Here is a 17,820-nt window from a genome sequence, read left to right on the forward strand (position 1 = left end):
TTAATGTTTCTCTAAAACAAAAATAAGCAAACAGATATTCCAGCAAAACTTTTTTGTAAAATAGCAATAAAGATTCCTTTGCAACAAAGATTAAATTCAATAAAATTCAATTTGGAACATTTATTTTTTTCCTGCCTTACAGTTATGATTTAATTCTCAGGAATTACACCACCTTATTATATTTGAGTGTACATCAAATAAGCAATATATCAACAAAAGGCTTAGGCAAAGCTAAATGGAAAAGGAATTTTATTCACCAGTTAACATACTGAGAAATATCAGCTGAGCAAGTGTTGAGCAATATCCATCGCACACCCAATGACCTTTTAGATACCGTTTGACAAACCCAGAAATGGAAGGCTTTCCACACAGGAAGTCCAGTAACATTCTAACAGTCACTGCTGACAAAGTTCACTTGTCATTTTCTTTCTCTGTGTTAGTCATCCAATGACCCAGGGCTGGGTGCTTCTTTAGCTAGAACAGCATAATGCAGATTGACTCAGTCAAACTGCATACAACAGGCTATAAAAATGTCCAACATGCACCGCATGCTACATGGCTCAGTGCAGGGGAGACCCAAACCTGAAGCAGGCCTAGGATTGGATCCAGGAAACTAGCAGGCTTAGGATAGGATCCCGGGAACTCTTCTGAAGCAGGCTTATGATATTATCCATGGGACTAGCAGGCGTAGGATTGGATCCAGGAAACTAGCAGGCCTAGGATAGGATCCAGGAAACTAGCAGGCTTAGGATAGGATCCAGGAAACTAGCAGGCCTAGGATAGGATCCAGGAAACTAGCAGGCCTAGGATTGGATCCAGGAAACTAGCAGGCCTAGGATAGGATCAGGGAAACTAGCAGGCTCAGGATAGGATCCAGGAAACTAGCAGGCCTAGGATTGGATCCAGGAAACTAGCAGGCCTAGGATAGGATCAGGGAAACTAGCAGGCTCAGGATAGGATCCAGGAAACTAGTAGGTTTAGGATAGGATCCAGGAAACTAGCAGGCCTAGGATAAGATCCAGGAAACTAGCAGGCCTTGGATAAGATCCAGGAAACTAGCAGGTCTAGAATAGGATCCACGGAACTCTTCTGAAGCAGGCCTAGGATAGGATCCAGGGAACTAGCAGGCCTGTGATGGGATGCCATTTTTCTTTTGAGGCCTTCTTGAGGGCCTGTGTGTTTCTGTTGTAGCAAGGGGCTAACTTCTTTTGGCTGGACTTTTCCTCTGGAAAGGTGCAACCAAGTCCAGGGTCCATTAGCATGGACACCAAGTCATCTGTGAGGGAATGTATAGAGTTGAGGTGTATGTACTGAGAACATAAGAGGAAGGAGGATGGCAGGTTATTGCAGAATTTCTGATCAGTCTCTGGGGTAATAGAGCATGTGGTGATAAATTTTAGCTCAGTTTATGCGGAGCAACATTACATTACATTTATTTAGCAGACTCTTTTATCCAAAGTGACGTACAAAAGTGCATTCATGGACAACTACAAAACACAGGTTCAATAAGGTACAATACTCATTTCGTACAGCTATTTCTAGACAAGAACACAGTTCAGTTCACACAGTCAACACTATTCTGACCTAACTTATGCCAAGCCAAACTAGGGAGAAGAACAAGCTACAATATTAGGACAAATACTGTACAAATTACCAAAAGTTCTGGAATGGGGGTACATGTAACATGAGTGTCATGAAAGGGGGGATTTAAAGTGAAATGATATACAGAGTGATGGCAGTTAGTCCAGGTATAGTTTGAAGAGATGTGTCTTCAGACCATGGCAGAAGATGGGTAGTGAGGGAAAGGTCCGAAGAGGGACAAGGAGTTCATTCCACCACTGGGGAGCTTGGGTGGAGAAGCTCTGTGATCTCTTTACTGGGGTGGGAGGGGGTACAAGGTGCCCTTACTGCAGAGCAGAGTGGTCGAGCAGGGATATAGAATCAAATCATGTCCTGCAAATAGATAGGGGCCATCCTGTTGGCGAGGGTCAGGACTTTGAACCTGATCCTGTCAGCGACCGGTAGCCATTGGAGTGACCACAGCAGATGAGTGACGTGGGGGAATTTGGGAAGGTTGTAGATGAGTTGAGAGGCGGAACTTTGAATAATCTGTAGTGGCTGTATGGCACAAGCTGGCAGGCTTGCAAGGAGAGAGTTGTAGTAATCAAGGCGGGAGGTCACCATAGCCTGGACAAGCAGCTGGGTGGAGTGCGTAGTCAGGTATGGTCAAATCCTTCTGATGTTGTACAGAAGGAATCTGCAGGACTATGATGTTGCCTTGATGTGCTCCTTGAGGTCCAGCTGGTTGTTCAGGACCACCCCCAGGCTCTTTGCAGAGTGAGAGGCAGTCACTGTGGTGCCATCAACTGTGATTGAGAGCTCACGTAGTAGGCAGGTCTTGTATGGGAAGCAGCTCAGTTTTTTTGAGGTTGAGCTTCAGGTGGTGGCTGGCCATCCAGTAGAGATGTCAGCCAGGCAGGAAGATATTTTATCATCAACCTGTGAGGCAGAGGGTGGGAAAGAAAAGAAGAGTTGCATGTTGTCTGCATAGGAGAAACTGTGTGAATTAATAACTGAACCAAGAGATTTGGTGTATATGGAGAAGAGCAGAGGACCCAGTACAGATCCCTGTGGTACTCCCGTAACAAGGGGATGAGAAGCAGAGGCAGACCCCATCCAGGTGACCTGGTAGGACCTATCTGCAAGATAGGAAGCGAACCGAATCAGGGCGGTCCCAGCAATGCCCATCTCAGCCAAGCTGGAGAGGAGTATTTTGTGGTTTACTATGTCGAATGCTGCAGACAGGTCAAGGAGGATCAGGACAGAGGAGAGGCGTGAGGCTCTTGCAGTGGCAAGTGCCTCTGTCACAGCCAGGAGGGCAGACTCTGTTGAGTGTCTGGATCGGAAGCCAGACTGGTGAGGGTCTAGCAGGTTGTTCTGATGGAGAAAAGAGGTTAGTTTTTTAAGCACTGCTCGCTCAAGTGTTTTGGACAGAAAAGGTAGAAGCGATACGGGTCGATAATTCATTACATCAGAGGGGTCTGAGGTGGGTTTCTTGAGAAGTGAGATAACGCGAGCCATCTTAAAATCAGAGGGAACATGACCAGAGGCAAGAGAGGAATTAACAATGGAGGACAGGTAGGGAAGGATCTCGCTGGAAATTGATTGGAGGACTGCAGATGGGATGGGGTCAAGTGGACAGGTGCTTGTGGGATGAGAAGTGATGAGTTGGAGTATATCGGAGTCCTCCAGCATCTCGAAAGAGGTCAGTGTGGCCATGGGTTTGTCCCGGGGGGTTGGGGGGCTCACTGAATGGGAAAAGGAGGTCCGGATTGTAGCCACCTTTCCTTCAAAGGCGGCCAGAAGGTCATACACAACTCAATCTGTAAGGTAATGAGGAATTGATCTGATAAAACAGGGTTGTGCGGATAAATGACTACATTGGTTATAATAATAATAATAATAATAATAATAATAATAATAATAATAATAATAATAATAAATAATTTATATAGTGCCTTTCCAGAGCCCTGGGTCACTTAACACAGTTAAAAGGTTAAAGAACAGCAAGTACAGTAAATACAGAAGGAAAAACGTATACATTGGATAGTAATACTGAACAGAAAACAGTACAAGATAACATACAAACAACGAACGTTCAAAGCAAGACAGTAGAGCTGAGATTGGTGTCATCACTACTTTTAGGCTTTTAATGTTTGTGCTACAGTAAGTTTTAAAAATGTTTTCAATGAATGTGCAAAGGCAATCTCTAGACTAAATTTAATTCTAATTAGCTTAATGTTTTGTAGCAAATCCCAAGGGAATCTCCATTCAAAAATATTATCATGGTTACAGATGGAAAAAAATTGTGTTATTCTTACTATACTTATAAACAAGATCCAGGCCCCATTCGCTCTCTTTTCTGCTGCCTGTCACTGTCCTCCTCTCTTCCTCTGCGCTCCCACCCTCTTCACCTTCCTCTCCTTGCCCTCCCCTTGCCACCTCTGGCAGCAGCAGGTCTGGAAGATTGTAGAAAATAACTATATTAACAATGACTAGTTTACTAATCCATTGATTGGGGTCCGTTGATTAAAGTTTTTGTCAAATACCCCACCCTCATCAATGTCAAATACATCCCACAATTTCACGTGCTAAATTTTTTATTCAAAATCAGGCCTACTCCTTATTTATATGCATTCCGAATAATAAATATATTTTGAGAATATATTTACATTCTCACTGATATAAAATGGGATCATGTCGTTGTATATGCCCTCTGCTCTGGAGTCAAAGCTATCCTCCTCAGATGAATGAATTCTTCCAAAGCCAAATTTCAAGTCTTCTGTTTAGAACTAGGCATTGCAAAATCATTTTTATTGTAAAACAGCAACTTTTTAGGCATAAAGCCTTAAGAACTTTACTCACTGGTGCACAAAATTTTTAGCATGTATACTGAAAAACTTACGGTTTGTTTAAGCAGGAGAAACAGTATGTGTGCTTTCATGCAAGCCTAACAAACTATATATCGATAGAAATGTAATTTCATCAGCTAAAGTGCTTTTCAGTTGTCACTATAACATCTCACCACTGGCAACAAAGACAACAATGATAATTCCTCAGGAAGTAAATAATGCACATTCTATCAATGCTTCTGTGAGTTAAGGTTTTTTTGGACTAAAAATCACTGTGGACATTGTTCGCTGGATCCTTGCCGTGATAAAAACACTAATTTTACCGTGATTCATGTTGTCTATGGATTTTCAAAATGCATAGATGGCGAGGAAAGCTTGTTTTGCCACCCCATATGTTACAAAATACCTTTGGCACTGTAAAATAGTTCAAAGAGATAGAACCCTGAATTTTTACACTTTCAAACAGTATATCGTGTGACCAGGCTGATATAAAATTTCACCTTAAAAAAACTGAATGAATGCAAATTAACACACTCTGGCTGACTTAAGAGGCTAAAATAACCTAAAATCACAACACTGTCAGCCATGGTTGCAAGATCTGACAAGAAATTTTAAAATTCCATAAGGAACATTCATAGGGAACAGACGGTTTGTTTATAGTCACTTTTTTTGTAAATACCTGCATGAAGTCCATAACCATGACCTCAATAGATGAAAACACGTACTTAGTTTTTAATGTGCGACTGAAGGTGGCATCAGATATCTCAGCAAACCCCCACCTTTACCAGTTACACATGTGGTCTGACTGCTGGTGTAGCCTCGTGGAGACGTCTTGTTTAGGGGAATGTAACTCCTCAGGCCTGAACCATGTTTGAGCGAGAGAGAGGGCATCAAGTGTGTAATCAGTGATTAGCCCATTAAGGAGAACTGCCTTGGTGGAGAGTAATCTAATATTAAGCAGGTCAAACTTAATGTGTGTCCTATGGTTAGACACAGTTCTTGCTGTATTTTTTGCTGCAGGTAATTAGTGGTGATGAGACTGTCGTGACATTTACCTCTATGGGTTCTACTCATATCAAATCAAGCAGTCTCGGTAGAATGGTAAATGGGCTGCATTTATATAGCACTTTTATCAAAAGCGCTTTACAATTGATGCCTCTCATTCACCCATTCACCCATTCACGCATGCGCATGCGCGCACACACGCGCACACACACACACACACACACACACACACAACCACGCACACGCACACGCACACCAACGGTGAAAGGCTGCCATGCAAGGTACAGATCAGCTTGTTGGGAGCAATTAGGGGTTAGGTGTCTTGCTCAGGGACACTTCGACACGCCCAGGGTGGGGGATCGAACCGGCAACCCTCCAACTGCCAGACAACCGCTCTTACCTCCTGAGCTATGTCGCCCCAATCCATAGCATAGCAGGCACTACGAGAATCCATAGCAGGCACTAGGAGGGAGCTAGTGTGCAGAGGGGTGTTGGATTCTGTCAAGGGGAGGAGGGGAGGTTCGCTTGGTAAAATCCTTCTTACATTACATTGTTATGAAATGTTCGGTTGCCATTCTGTTTACAATTTATACCGCTAGTTCCGCGATAGGGGATGAATAACGTAATTGCGAAAATAAACGCCGCATAGACCTTTTATGCCACGGGCCGGCCCTGCAGCAGTGAGACTCAAATCTACTGTAACATTCCTCAGGATGGAATCCCCGGTCACCTTTCAAAAACAATCCAAAAACTGATGTAAGGACAAAACCCAGACATTTATTTGTGTAAATAACAAACTAAAACAAAAGAAAATACAAAGTTCACAAAACGATCTAAAAGGATCTTCACAAAAACCTACCTAACACAAACCACACACAAAAGAAACCCCAAAGAAGCTCTCCCCTGCCTCATACTGCTGGGCTTATGTTGGCTCACAGGCAGGTGGAGGCAATCAAGCAAATAGGCAATCAGGCAACTTCCTCCACCTGCACTACCCAGGCTAGCAGAGGCAGGGGACGTAACACTTCTCACTAGCTGGGTTTACATGGAGCCTAATATTCCGATTAAAATCGGTTTAAAAGCCCAAGTAGAATGAAAATGCTCCATATAAACACCTCAGTCAGAATAAACAGGCCCAAATCGATTGAAATTTCAATCGATTGCAGAGGGGTAGTTTAAACCTTTTCATAAACCGATCAAAAGAAAAAATTGTACCATGTAAACGATGAAACTGATTATCTTCTGGCTGCGTTCTTTCTGCGCATGAATACGTGGTGACATACGTTTCTCTCCACTGATCAAACAAATAATGTATTCATCACTTTTGCGCATGTCACACAGCTGTTCCGATTAAATGCATTGGCGCATGTAAACACCAGACTGTATTAGATTACAACCCATGTAAACAGTTGACCCGAAATCTTCAATCGGAATGATTTCAATCAGAATGAAAAAAAGTGTGCATGTAACCGCAGCTAGTGAGTCGGTGCAAGAGGTGTGTTCCTCAAATGAAGGGAGTCAGAGGAGGGAATACCAGTTTGAGGTGTGGACAGGATGGGTCTGGTATGACTTGGAACAGCTATTCTTCCCATGTACAGGCAGATAATCCGCTGGCCGAGATGACTGTTGCACTCCAGGTGTGCCAGTTGGCAGCTTAAAGAAGTATATAGGAGTTGACTTGGAGTTGATGGATGGTTGAATAGCTGGGACTGAGGACTGAGGTTCTTGAGCATAGAGGAGGGAATAGTCTGTGGTAGAGCTTGAGATGAATGAATGGCACTGATATTTAGGATAAAGATCTGGCTTTGCAGGGGACAGAAAATTTTCATATAATTGTTCATTTTCATGAGTTTGGAGGAGGGCTTTATTAGTTCCTCAGGCGTTGCTATTGTTTTGAGTCGAGCCGCTATCTTAACATACCTCTTTCAGAGACCCTTCACTATTTAACTGTACAACGGATCTACAGTGCCTTCGGAAAGTATTCAGACTCCTTTACTTTTTCCACATTTTGCTACATTACTTCCTTATTCTAAAATGGATTCAATTCATTTTTATGCTCATCAATCTACACACAATACCACATAATGACAAAGCGAAAACAGGTTTTTAGAAATTTTTGCAAATTTATCAAAAATCAAAAACTGAAATAGTCTGTTCATGGCTGAGTGGTCAATGTCATGTTCTGTGGTTCATAGGGTTCAAGGTTCTCCCAGGTTCAAGCCCCGCCTGGAACAAGTTTCTTTAACCTGCGTTTTTCCTCACTAATTACTGTCTATTACTTCTCAATTATTGCTTTTGCACCACATTTTCCTGGCGTTCACCGAACGTATACAGGGTATTATGACCTACCATCTACATGTTCAGTTAACCGGCTACAATATTGCCAAGCCATATGGATCCAACCGGAGCTCGGCTGTGCTTACTGGCCTGTGTTCTTCTTTAAAACAATGGACACCTTTGACCAAGAAATTTCACGCATTGAACGGCTATGTCATGGTGGTGCGCTGCCAAAATTACGGACTGAAAAGTGTGAGGTCATAGGATCGCATTCCGCATCGCCCTCAGGCAGATATTTTCATATTTTACACTAACACTTTCTTACACTTGTATTTTCTTTACCAAAAGTCACTCACGGCCAGCCATATGCATTTCATGATGGCACATGCATTGATTTTCTTAAAAAGTTACACCAGCTGGGCCGTCTGGGTAGTGTAGAGGTATAAGAACTGGCCTATCACCGCAGCGACCCGGGTTCAGTCCCCGGCAGCGATGCTTCCCGCTTGGTCAGATGTTGCAATTGGCAATGTTCGCGAGTAGGAAGCCAATGAGGATATGAGTCCTGATCGTTGCATTTGCGACTCCTACTGGTTGGCCTGTTCAGCAGGGAGAGGATCTGGGGGAGACAGCGTGAGCCTCTGCACGCATTACGCTCTCCCAGTGAAACTCCTCGCTGTCAGGTGAAAAGAAGCGGCTGGAGACTCCACACGTATCAGAGGAGGCATGTGGTAGTCTACACCCTCCCCAGAGCGAGAGAGGATAGCGCATCGACCAGGACTGTGATACAGATGGGAATTAGTATAACGACTAAATTGGGGAGAAAATGGCAAAAAACTAAAATTACACCAGCTGACCACTGTGCCATTTCTACTAAGTATATTTCTTCACTTGGCTACTGTACAAAACGTTCTTATCAGCAAACGCCACGTTTCTACATTCATGTTACCTTGCCCTGTTCTCTATCTACCCACAAACAAACTATTACTACGTACGTACTGTCTGCAACTCCCCATTAAAACATGACATTTACAATCATGACTCAATCATAATTATAACTACGAGTAGTGAACATGAGAAAAGTAAGTCAGTGCAATTGATTTCCTACGTAATATGGCACCTTCCTTCACCCACTACTTTAACGAGTGAATCCTTATACCGTCTGTGTTATGTGCCAGGTTTTTGTTCTCTCCCTGTCTCATTCTTCTCTCAAGTCTGTGCTACAGGTCACTCTGCAATTGGCAAGGCAGAGGAAGTGAGCGTTGTTTTTCCCCCCAATCCTCTTCTGTGGATCTGCCTGGAGGCGAATGAGGAACCAACCCACACCTATAAAAGGCTGTATTGTCAGTTACCCGGGTGTCACTTAGATTTGACTTTTTGCTCACCTTTGTATGTGACTCTGTGCTGTTTTGGACTTTCTGTGTATTGACCGTATTTTTCTGAACAGACCTTGAGTTTGGGTTTATATCTCTGGTTTGGTTGCCGGGTTTTTGTTGGGTTAGGAATGGGAGTTAGGTAGGTGTTTCTTATTACTGTTACTGTTAATAGTTTCACTTGTGTATATATATAGATAGGGGCGTGTACCACCCTTGTATGTTTTTTGTTCTGTTTAGCGTAGTCAGTGTAGTTAGTTTCGGAAGATTCTCGGGTTTCATTCAATTAGTTTCTTTCATTCCTAGGGTAGTTCGCTTATTTTGTTTTTGTTCATTTTCTTTTGTTTGGTCCCGCCCAGTGTTTCCCCTCCTGTTTTTGTGTTCTTTGTATATAAAAATAATTGTTGTAAATAAATTAAGGACATTATGATTCCGGCATCGTGTTTTCCCTGCTAATTAATTTTAATAAATAATATTCATTCCTCTTGTTACACCCCTGTACCCCAAGATCATGTTGGGATCTAGTTATATATACTGTTCGATAAGGAAACTCATCTTGCTCATGGTCACTTAATTTACTTTGCACAGTAGTTTGTGATCATGTCAAACTTTACCTACATGCCCACGCTGCTAAAAACATATTGTTTCAACTACTCAATTTCATAATTTGTCCTCATTTCTCTCGTACTATTGTTATTTTATAATATGCAAAGATTGCTGGGAAATATGCGTCGGCTCCTATTTCCCACTATCAAGTGTACCAGGTCTACTACTTCCAATTCTCACGCCACTGATCTACCTAAGCAAAATAGCGAAGAGGACTCCTACCAGCAGATAAGCGTATCAAAATGCCTTATAAACCTTACAACACTAAAAGCGTGTCTCCACAAAATAACAGAAAACAGAGCAGGACAGAAGGGTACACAAGTTGCGACCTAGAAAGCTCTAATTCTATAAGCTTGCTGATAATTTTGTCAATCAAGGCTCGTTAGATGGCTGTCAAATCCATGAGTATATACACTGGACATATTTCAGCTGCGTTTCTGATGCGTTTATACTTACGCCACCACACCCTTTGTCACAGCCACTGTTTTACAAATATAGCAAAGTTAAAGTGCTACGCTCATCAGACTACAAAGGATAGCCATAATCCACAACTGTTTCTTAAAGGGTCACTTGGCATTTCTCACTTTCTCATAACACTTTGCAAAAAGAAATGATATGTCAAAAAAACACGTTTTTAACGTACAAAAATGTCAAGTACCTCACACATACAAAGCACTGTCTATAACTCATTCATTCAAACTGGCAAAATCTACGCCTGCCATTAAAAGTATTGATATCAAAATGACGCCAAGTTACTGTACTACAAACAATATAGGCTATCTTGCCTCACTGAAATTAAATAAGCTGTATTCCAAAGCAATGCTACCCAATGTTTCCTCAAAAGTTTTTTTCTACTCTACGTAGACCATAAACCATTGAATATAAAAACGACTCATTGAAATCAGTTGAGAAATGTAAACGTTATAGTGCTTTTTATCCAGAAAAACCGCAGCTCCCCCGTTTACTTGTATTTTCAGGCCAGTCTTGCCTGGTCCAATATGGCGGAGACGTTGACGTATCGCACCAACGGGCCGATGCAGTCAATGCGGCGTCTATGTATATGTCTAATGGTCAGAACTATTTTTTACAGTCTCTGGGTCAGAATGACCAACATACGGAAGCGGAACACTGTAAACAAACCAAAACAGTGGACATTATCAGAAACAGCCGAGGCAAGCAGTGGCAAATAAATAAATAAATAAATAAATAAATAAATAAATAAATAAATAAATAAATAAATGGGTGGTTCATCCACGTTCCTTTGCAAAGACTGTCACAAGGATTTACTGATATTGACTTCAGGTCGCACTTCTTTAGTGCATCTGAGCATTCAAGACTATCTTGCCGCTTTTCTGTACGCTTCAGCGTGCAAATAAACACTCCGCTTCCTTTTGGGAATCTCCTGTACTGTCAGTTTGTTTAGGATTGTGCGAGTTTTATCAGTTTATAAGCACCATTAGTTGCCATTGGGGCTACAGTGTGTAGCCTCAGGGCAGATTCTGGTTTCGAGCTACTAGCTAGAGATGGGGGCCCTTTCTCACTATGGAGTACGTAGTTAAAATATGAGCTACTGTGGTTATTTCAGTTGTGTGGGTTACCACTATGCAACCTGATTGTACACGTGTGTAGGGAATTGTGAATTTACAATTAAATTACAATGGGGATTTATATTTCTTATCATTGATATTCTTGAAGTACCAACTGATATGCAAAATGATACTGTTCTGAAATAATCTATTTATAATAAAGCTTATTGTGTATACCTTTACCATTTTACCACAGCTGAATTATATGAACGTTTTGAGGTGACGGCTAATTGGCTATTTTACTAATAAAGACCCGGAACCATGAAAACGTAGTCTATTTGCACACGAGCCATAGAGCAGGGGTACAGATAAAGAGGAAAGCGCGTCGTTTTGCCGACGTTTAAAACGTTTTGCTGATCTCCTTACATTGCTGACAGACTGGCAAACGAAACAGAAACGGTTATATCGTAGGAATATATCTTGCCTCGTACCATAGCGATTTATTTGATCAATGCCGAGCTGCATGTTAATTATCAGCCAATTTACCTGGTTAGCAAGAACGCTTGGCTTGGGTAAATGAATGTTTCTCTAGCGATGCTTTAGTTAGCTCTAGCTGGAGCATCTTGTCAGTAAGGACTAACTAACGTTAGTTACCCGTTCGCTTAACGTAAATCAATAATGAATGATAGACTGTCTAGCTAGTTTTGTCGAAGTACAGGTTTGTTGTTCTTCTGCCATGGTAGACCATTGTTTTCTGTTATGCCGAAGGGGCGGAAAGTTTGCTAACTTTAACATTTTTCTTTATTTTCTGGATTTGTTATCCGGTAGAATTAACATTACCGATAGCACACCGCTAAATTGTGAAATGACTCCTCAGGCTTACTTGACTGTCTTCCTAGAAATCGTTGTGTGTGCTTTGTACGATCATGTCATTAATTTATGAGTGTGCTTTTGTTACTGTATTCACTTGTTAGCGAGCTAATTCAAGCAGAACGTAAACCGGCAGCAGGCACAGGATCGGTTGGTATTATGGCATCCGGAAAGACCTGTCCAGATTGTGGCTCATCCAATTTGGTGGACGACTCCTTATACTCGCAGTGTCAGCTGGTGTGCGCAGACTGCGGGTCTGTGGTGTCTGAGGGCTTGCTTACCACAACTCGAAGTGAGGAAATCCAGGGCACAGGTACGGCGATGTTGGTAGTGGTTAGAGAAGGATCTGGAACCAGGCAGTTTAAAATTATAGTACTTAGTCGGCACTATTGATGCGCTGGCTATATACCCTGATGCGTTTCGGTAAACGTCCATCTCCATTAGGATGTCTTGTACAGAAATTAATGAATTATTATAGTCTGTTTTGTAGCATCTGTATTCTAACTGGTTACTCGGAAGTGCATTGGTCATGTTTGATGTTATAATAGAAAATGGCTGAACTAGATCATTTGAGGGTTCGCCATACTCAGGCATTTGCTTGTATTCAAAGTAGCTCCCAAAATACTACAGATTTTTTGTTTAATTTTCTTTTTTGGTGTCTTACACAACTCTCTTGCTTGGCCCTTGCAGATGTCAGATACAGTGAAACCACAGTTGTAGTTAAACAGCCGTGCCGTAATCAAATTCAAGGTAAGGCCCTAGTCAACAACCTGAATTGAAATGATGACTACTACATGATGCTCTGTGGCATGAACATTAGTGGTTAATCTACAGAGTCTGTACAGCAACAGTTGCATAGTGAGAATGAGAACAGTTTCTGTGGTTCATGGACTTGTCATTAAATGATCTCATAAGTGATGAGGCTAATTAAATAATTCAGAGCAGAAAGTTGGTGGAGTATCCAGACAGATGTAAATCTCCTTGCACACCCGTTCTGTCAGTGTTACTTCTGTGCGAACCCTCATTGGACCTGACTGATGTGACCTAATGGGGTATTGAGGAGGGACTGGCCTATCACAGCTTATGGAACACTGTGGCCCTGGGCATGATGGGAAACGTGGTTTGTTGCTCCTGTAGGTCTGAAGCGGGTGCGTGCGCTGTGCCGGATCCTGCGGTTCCCCCGGGTCATAGAGGAGACGGCGGAGAGCCTGTTCCAGCGGGCCTACGAGCACCCCGCTTTCCTCAAGGTGTCCCTCCAGAAGAAGGAGGTTCTCGGGGGCAGCTGCGTTCTGCTGAGCAGCCGACAGCACAACTGGCCCGTTGCCATGGGGACCATCTACTCGCTGCTGGAGGCCAGTGAGCACGCCATGGGCATGGTGTACAATGAGCTGGTGAAGATCCTGAACGTGGAGGCCCCTTCCCACAGCATCATGGACCTGCTGCAGAGCCACTGCCACCAGTAAGCCTGCAGCCATGGAGTGTCAGGGTGGGGAAGTGGCTAGAGCGCAGGCTTGTTCTTTTGGGCAGACCACTGGTAAATAATGGGAACCATTCATAACTGTCACAGCATCATTTTTAAGTAAGCTATTTTTACAGCAGTCTAGTATGCAGTCCTGAGCATGCCAGCACAATCTACGAATGCTTGTCACGCATACCCCCCAGATGCGTAGGGTTACAGTGCTGACACACACGATATCAGTAGTGTTGAGTAATGTGCGTGCCCGTTAATGCTGTCTCTTTCGGGCAGGTACAAGCTGAGCCCCGCGGATGTGCCGGAGGTGTTCAGCGAGAGCGCGGCTCGGCTGGTGGAGCGCTCGGCTCAGCTGCTGGAGCTGGCGGCCGACACCTGGCTGGTGACGGGGCGGCACCCCGTGCACGTGCTGGCGGGCGTGGTCTACCTGGCCTGGCTCTCCCTGAAGCCCTGCAAGGCGCGGCTGGGCGTGCAGCTGGCCCGCTTCTGCAGGCTGGCCAAGGTGGGCCTGCCCGGCCGGGCGGCGCTGCGGGTGGGTGAGCTGAAGGAGGTCCTGTGCCAACTGGGCCGGGAGCTGCCCTGGCTGAGGGGCACACCCGTGGAGCCGCGCACCGTCGCCACGGTGACCGCCGACATCCTCGCACACCGCGTCCTGCTGATGAGGAAGGCCATGCGGAGCTTCGAGCGCGAGCTGCAGCCAGACCCCGCCCCCGAGGGTCAAGCCTGCCCAGACCCCGCCCCCGAGGGTCAAGCCTGCCCAGACCCCGCCCCCGAGGGTCAAGCCTGCCCAGACCCCGCCCCCGAGGGTCAAGCCTGCCCAGACCCCGCCCCCGAGCGCCAAGCCTGCCAGACCCCGCCCCGAGCGCCAAGCCTGCCCAGACCCCGCCCCGAGGGTCAAGCCTGCCCAGACCCCGCCCCGAGCGCCAAGCCTGCCCAGACCCCGCCCCGAGGGTCAAGCCTGCCCAGACCCCGCCCCGAGGGTCAAGCCTGCCCAGACCCCGCCCCGAGGGTCAAGCCTGCCCAGACCCCGCCCCCGAGGGTCAAGCCTGCCCAGACCCCGCCCCCGAGCGCCAAGCCTGCCCAGACCCCGCCCCCGAGCGCCAAGCCTGCCCAGACCCCGCCCCCGAGCGCCAAGCCTGCCCAGACCCCGCCCCCGAGCGCCAAGCCTGCCCAGACCCCGCCCCCGAGCGCCAAGCCTGCCCAGACCCCGCCCCTGGGGAGAACGTCCCCATTCCTGATAGCAACTGGGCGAAAAGACACCTGTTTGTGCCCCCCTGTACCAGGAAACCCCGCAAAAAGAGGAGGGTGGAAGAGGTGGGCCCAGTGGTGACGGGGTACGAGGAGATTTCGGACAGCGAGATCGAGGGGTACCTGCGGACGCCGCAGGAAATGGAGGAGTTTGCCGAGTTGCAGAGGAGACTGATGTCTGCTGATAAGTGACTCACGTGCGTCTCCTGGGAGATGTCACACGCCCCGTTCATACAGGTCATGATGCTCACCTGAGGGACAATGACGGCAGGACTGTCCGGTTCCTGGCTTTTTCTTCAACTCTCTAGACCAGTGGTGAAAGCCCTGTTCCTGGGGATCTAGCGTCCTGTAGGCTTTCACTCCAACCCTAACAAAGCACACCTCATTCACAGCTAGTGATCTTTGCAGAAACGGCCTGCAGTGTTCCAGTCTTTGACCAGTCGCGCTCTGTTCTGAATAAGTCTGACTCAGAGACTTCTCTTCTCACTTTAATTTGCTAACATTTGCTGTTAAGGCACATAATTGTGTTCAGTTTGTTAATTGAAGCTTGATTTCCGACGTGTTTCTGCCTTGAATTTCCCCCTTTACATTAAATTATTGATTTTCAGGGCATTGCTAACTCTTGAACTAACTCGTTTTTTATTTATTTTTTATTAGTGTGGTTGCCTTAGGCAAACACACTATTATTATCGCACATATTATTTATTTATTATTCCACCCATTTTTTGGACCGCTACTCCTCCCAGACTTTTCGCACCACATACACGTGCCATATGTCAAATTGACTGGCTTCTTTGGGAATTGTGTGCTATTACTTTGTGGAAAGTTTCGCTGCACGGTTTTTGAGAAATATGACTTTCTGGCCAATTTTTCCCATTGACAATGAATGGGGACTGTGACATACATATGTGAGTTAAGAAGTTACAGCATTGGTCGGCTTTGCACACGTGATGCACTCTTCTCTACGTTTTTACCTGGTTCATCTACAGGGTATTCAGAACCCAGATACGGTGCATATCTCTCTTTTGTCGTAATTACAGAAGACACACATTCGTAAACCTCAAATGCTTTATACCACAATTTAGATAAGACCTTGACAAAGACGTACATGCACGGATTGTGTTGTTCAAATGAGGTTTCCTGGCGACTTAGCCACCAGAAATTATATAGCTGAATGCGGAAGTGAACGCGATAAAAACGGTATTCCAAATGCAAAACTACAAATGAAAACGCTGTCAGCTAGGTATATCGGCAAACACGTTACGTCCCCAGCCTCTGCTTGCCTGAGTAGTGCAGGTGGAGGTAATACCCAATTGCTTAATTGCTTGATTGCCTTCACCTGCCTGTGGCCCAATATAAGCCTTGCAGTATGATGCTGGGGAGATTCTTCTTTGGGGTTTCTTTTGTGTGGTTTGTGTTTGGTAGGTTTTTGTGAAGCTCCATTATTTTACATATCAGACTGTACTAAAAAGTGCAACAACGCTGTCAACAACACGTGTGCATCAGCTTCTGGTCCGGTCTTACTCCAGAAAAAGACGTCATCTTGTAATACCACATGTTGCTTTGGGCGTTCTCGAACTTCGTAGTACAAACTGGCTTGATCTACGCTTCATCGATCCAATAGGTGACAGAATAAGCTTTCTAACCATGTATAATATGTCAAATTTGACTTTTGTAACACCGTTTAATATCCCAGCGTATTGGAAACTTTGGTCTCATTAGAGCTGTGTTACATATTCAGTCTGTTGTAGCAGGGAAAGCAACGCTTTCTCACCCCAACGCGTTTGCTAAAGTACACAACTCCACTTGCATGTTGTTGATGCACCCCTTGCTGCAACAGAAGCTAGTAGTACTGGCTACCAGCCGATACTTATTCACAGAAGCTGTATTTAAAATGAGTTAAAATGCAACTATTTTAACACATTTCTCGCCTCATTTTCGTTCTTGGAAATTCGGCTCGGCTAACACGTAATAGGCTACTCTGTCTATGAGTTGGTCTCAGACATAACAGATTAGACTCTGAATTACAGCCCAATTAAATGTTTTTAGTTGTGTGGTTGAAATGAGCTGAAATTCACGCAAAATCATACGTCAATCAAATTAATCTCCCTAGCCCCGTCTTGCTTTTTTAAAATGGTGCGATCACGCAGTGTAGACGTAGGGTTTTTCCAAGACCCTCTGAACATGCCAGCTAGCTTTATGATTCGCCATCACTCGTCACCGCATACCGCGAGTAAAACACTGAGATCTCAAGTTTTGATGAAAGGATAATTTATCTCTGAATTTATGTGTCGCAAATAAACTCCTTGCCGTGATGTTATATCATGTACACAATACTCTGTCTCTGCTTATACTACAGAAACTGTTCGCTCTGTTCAGCACAAAGTCGACCACACTTCACAATGTCTGCAGGAATTGTCTAGTTTTATTTGTAATGCCCAGGGATAACTCTCTGCAGGAATTGTCTATCTTGCTTTTCCAGTGAGAGTATTATTGTAAGCCAGCCATTTTCAGTTATCTTCACTGTTGTACATCCTAAATAAATGACCCGTTCTTCCATGTGTTCTGTGGCTTCAGGATGTTAATGATTACAGTTTGGGAGGTTTTTAACATCATCTTACATCAGCATCAGAGCACATGTAATGTGGCCCATATACTCAAGACATTTACTTACTCAGACATTTACTTACTGCCAAATTTAGTTTAAGTCCACTCTCAATCTTGCATGAAATTTAAGAGGAAAGAAAAGAACTGTTTTGATTTTTAATGTTAACTTCTCATTCTGTTCATGGTCATCCATTAAATTTTGCTTGCATTTTGGCAAACCCAGGGCCACAGCCAATTTGGCTGTGTCTCAAAAGGTAGGCCAGTGCCTTGCTGCCTACACCCTTAGAAGTGAGCTCCCTCTGAAGGTAGTGCCCTAACGGAAAAGGAACCTCAAATGACATCAAGTTTGGGGCGCACTTTTAAGCCAGACTGACGTCGGAGAAAAGTAACCTGATTACTAGTAAGGCTAGGTGGAAAGCTCACAGAAG

At 44.5% G+C, this 17,820-nt stretch overlaps 1 protein-coding gene and 1 long non-coding RNA gene across 7 annotated transcripts; one reads left to right on the plus strand and one right to left on the minus strand.

Moving 5' to 3' along the window:
• Nucleotides 1-311: 311 nt before the first annotated feature.
• LOC135238841 (uncharacterized) lies at nt 312-6,168 on the minus strand. Its single transcript, XR_010325221.1, has 4 exons — nt 6,069-6,168; nt 5,818-5,915; nt 3,882-4,019; nt 312-1,276 (listed from the first exon to the last, which is right to left on the minus strand). It is a non-coding gene; the product is annotated as an uncharacterized LOC135238841 (long non-coding RNA).
• Nucleotides 6,169-11,522: 5,354 nt separating this feature from the next.
• brf2 (BRF2 RNA polymerase III transcription initiation factor subunit) lies at nt 11,523-17,346 on the plus strand. Of its 6 annotated transcripts, none has more exons than XM_064308034.1 (6): nt 11,523-11,663; nt 12,171-12,379; nt 12,757-12,816; nt 13,204-13,525; nt 13,814-14,380; nt 14,554-17,346. In XM_064308034.1, the coding sequence occupies exons 2-6, from the start codon at nt 12,226-12,228 to the stop codon at nt 14,975-14,977; spliced, it is 1,527 nt and encodes a 508-aa protein (XP_064164104.1). In that variant the 5' UTR covers nt 11,523-11,663; nt 12,171-12,225; the 3' UTR covers nt 14,978-17,346. The 6 variants fall into 6 exon arrangements, 5 of the variants coding, with proteins under 5 accessions (XP_064164104.1, XP_064164102.1, XP_064164103.1 ...); XM_064308032.1 differs by having other exon boundaries at nt 11,534-11,768; XM_064308033.1 differs by lacking the exon at nt 11,523-11,663 and adding an exon at nt 11,823-11,841.
• Nucleotides 17,347-17,820: the final 474 nt, after the last annotated feature.

This window comes from Anguilla rostrata, chromosome 14 (genome assembly GCF_018555375.3).
Source record: "Anguilla rostrata isolate EN2019 chromosome 14, ASM1855537v3, whole genome shotgun sequence".
Taxonomy (NCBI): domain Eukaryota; kingdom Metazoa; phylum Chordata; class Actinopteri; order Anguilliformes; family Anguillidae; genus Anguilla; species Anguilla rostrata.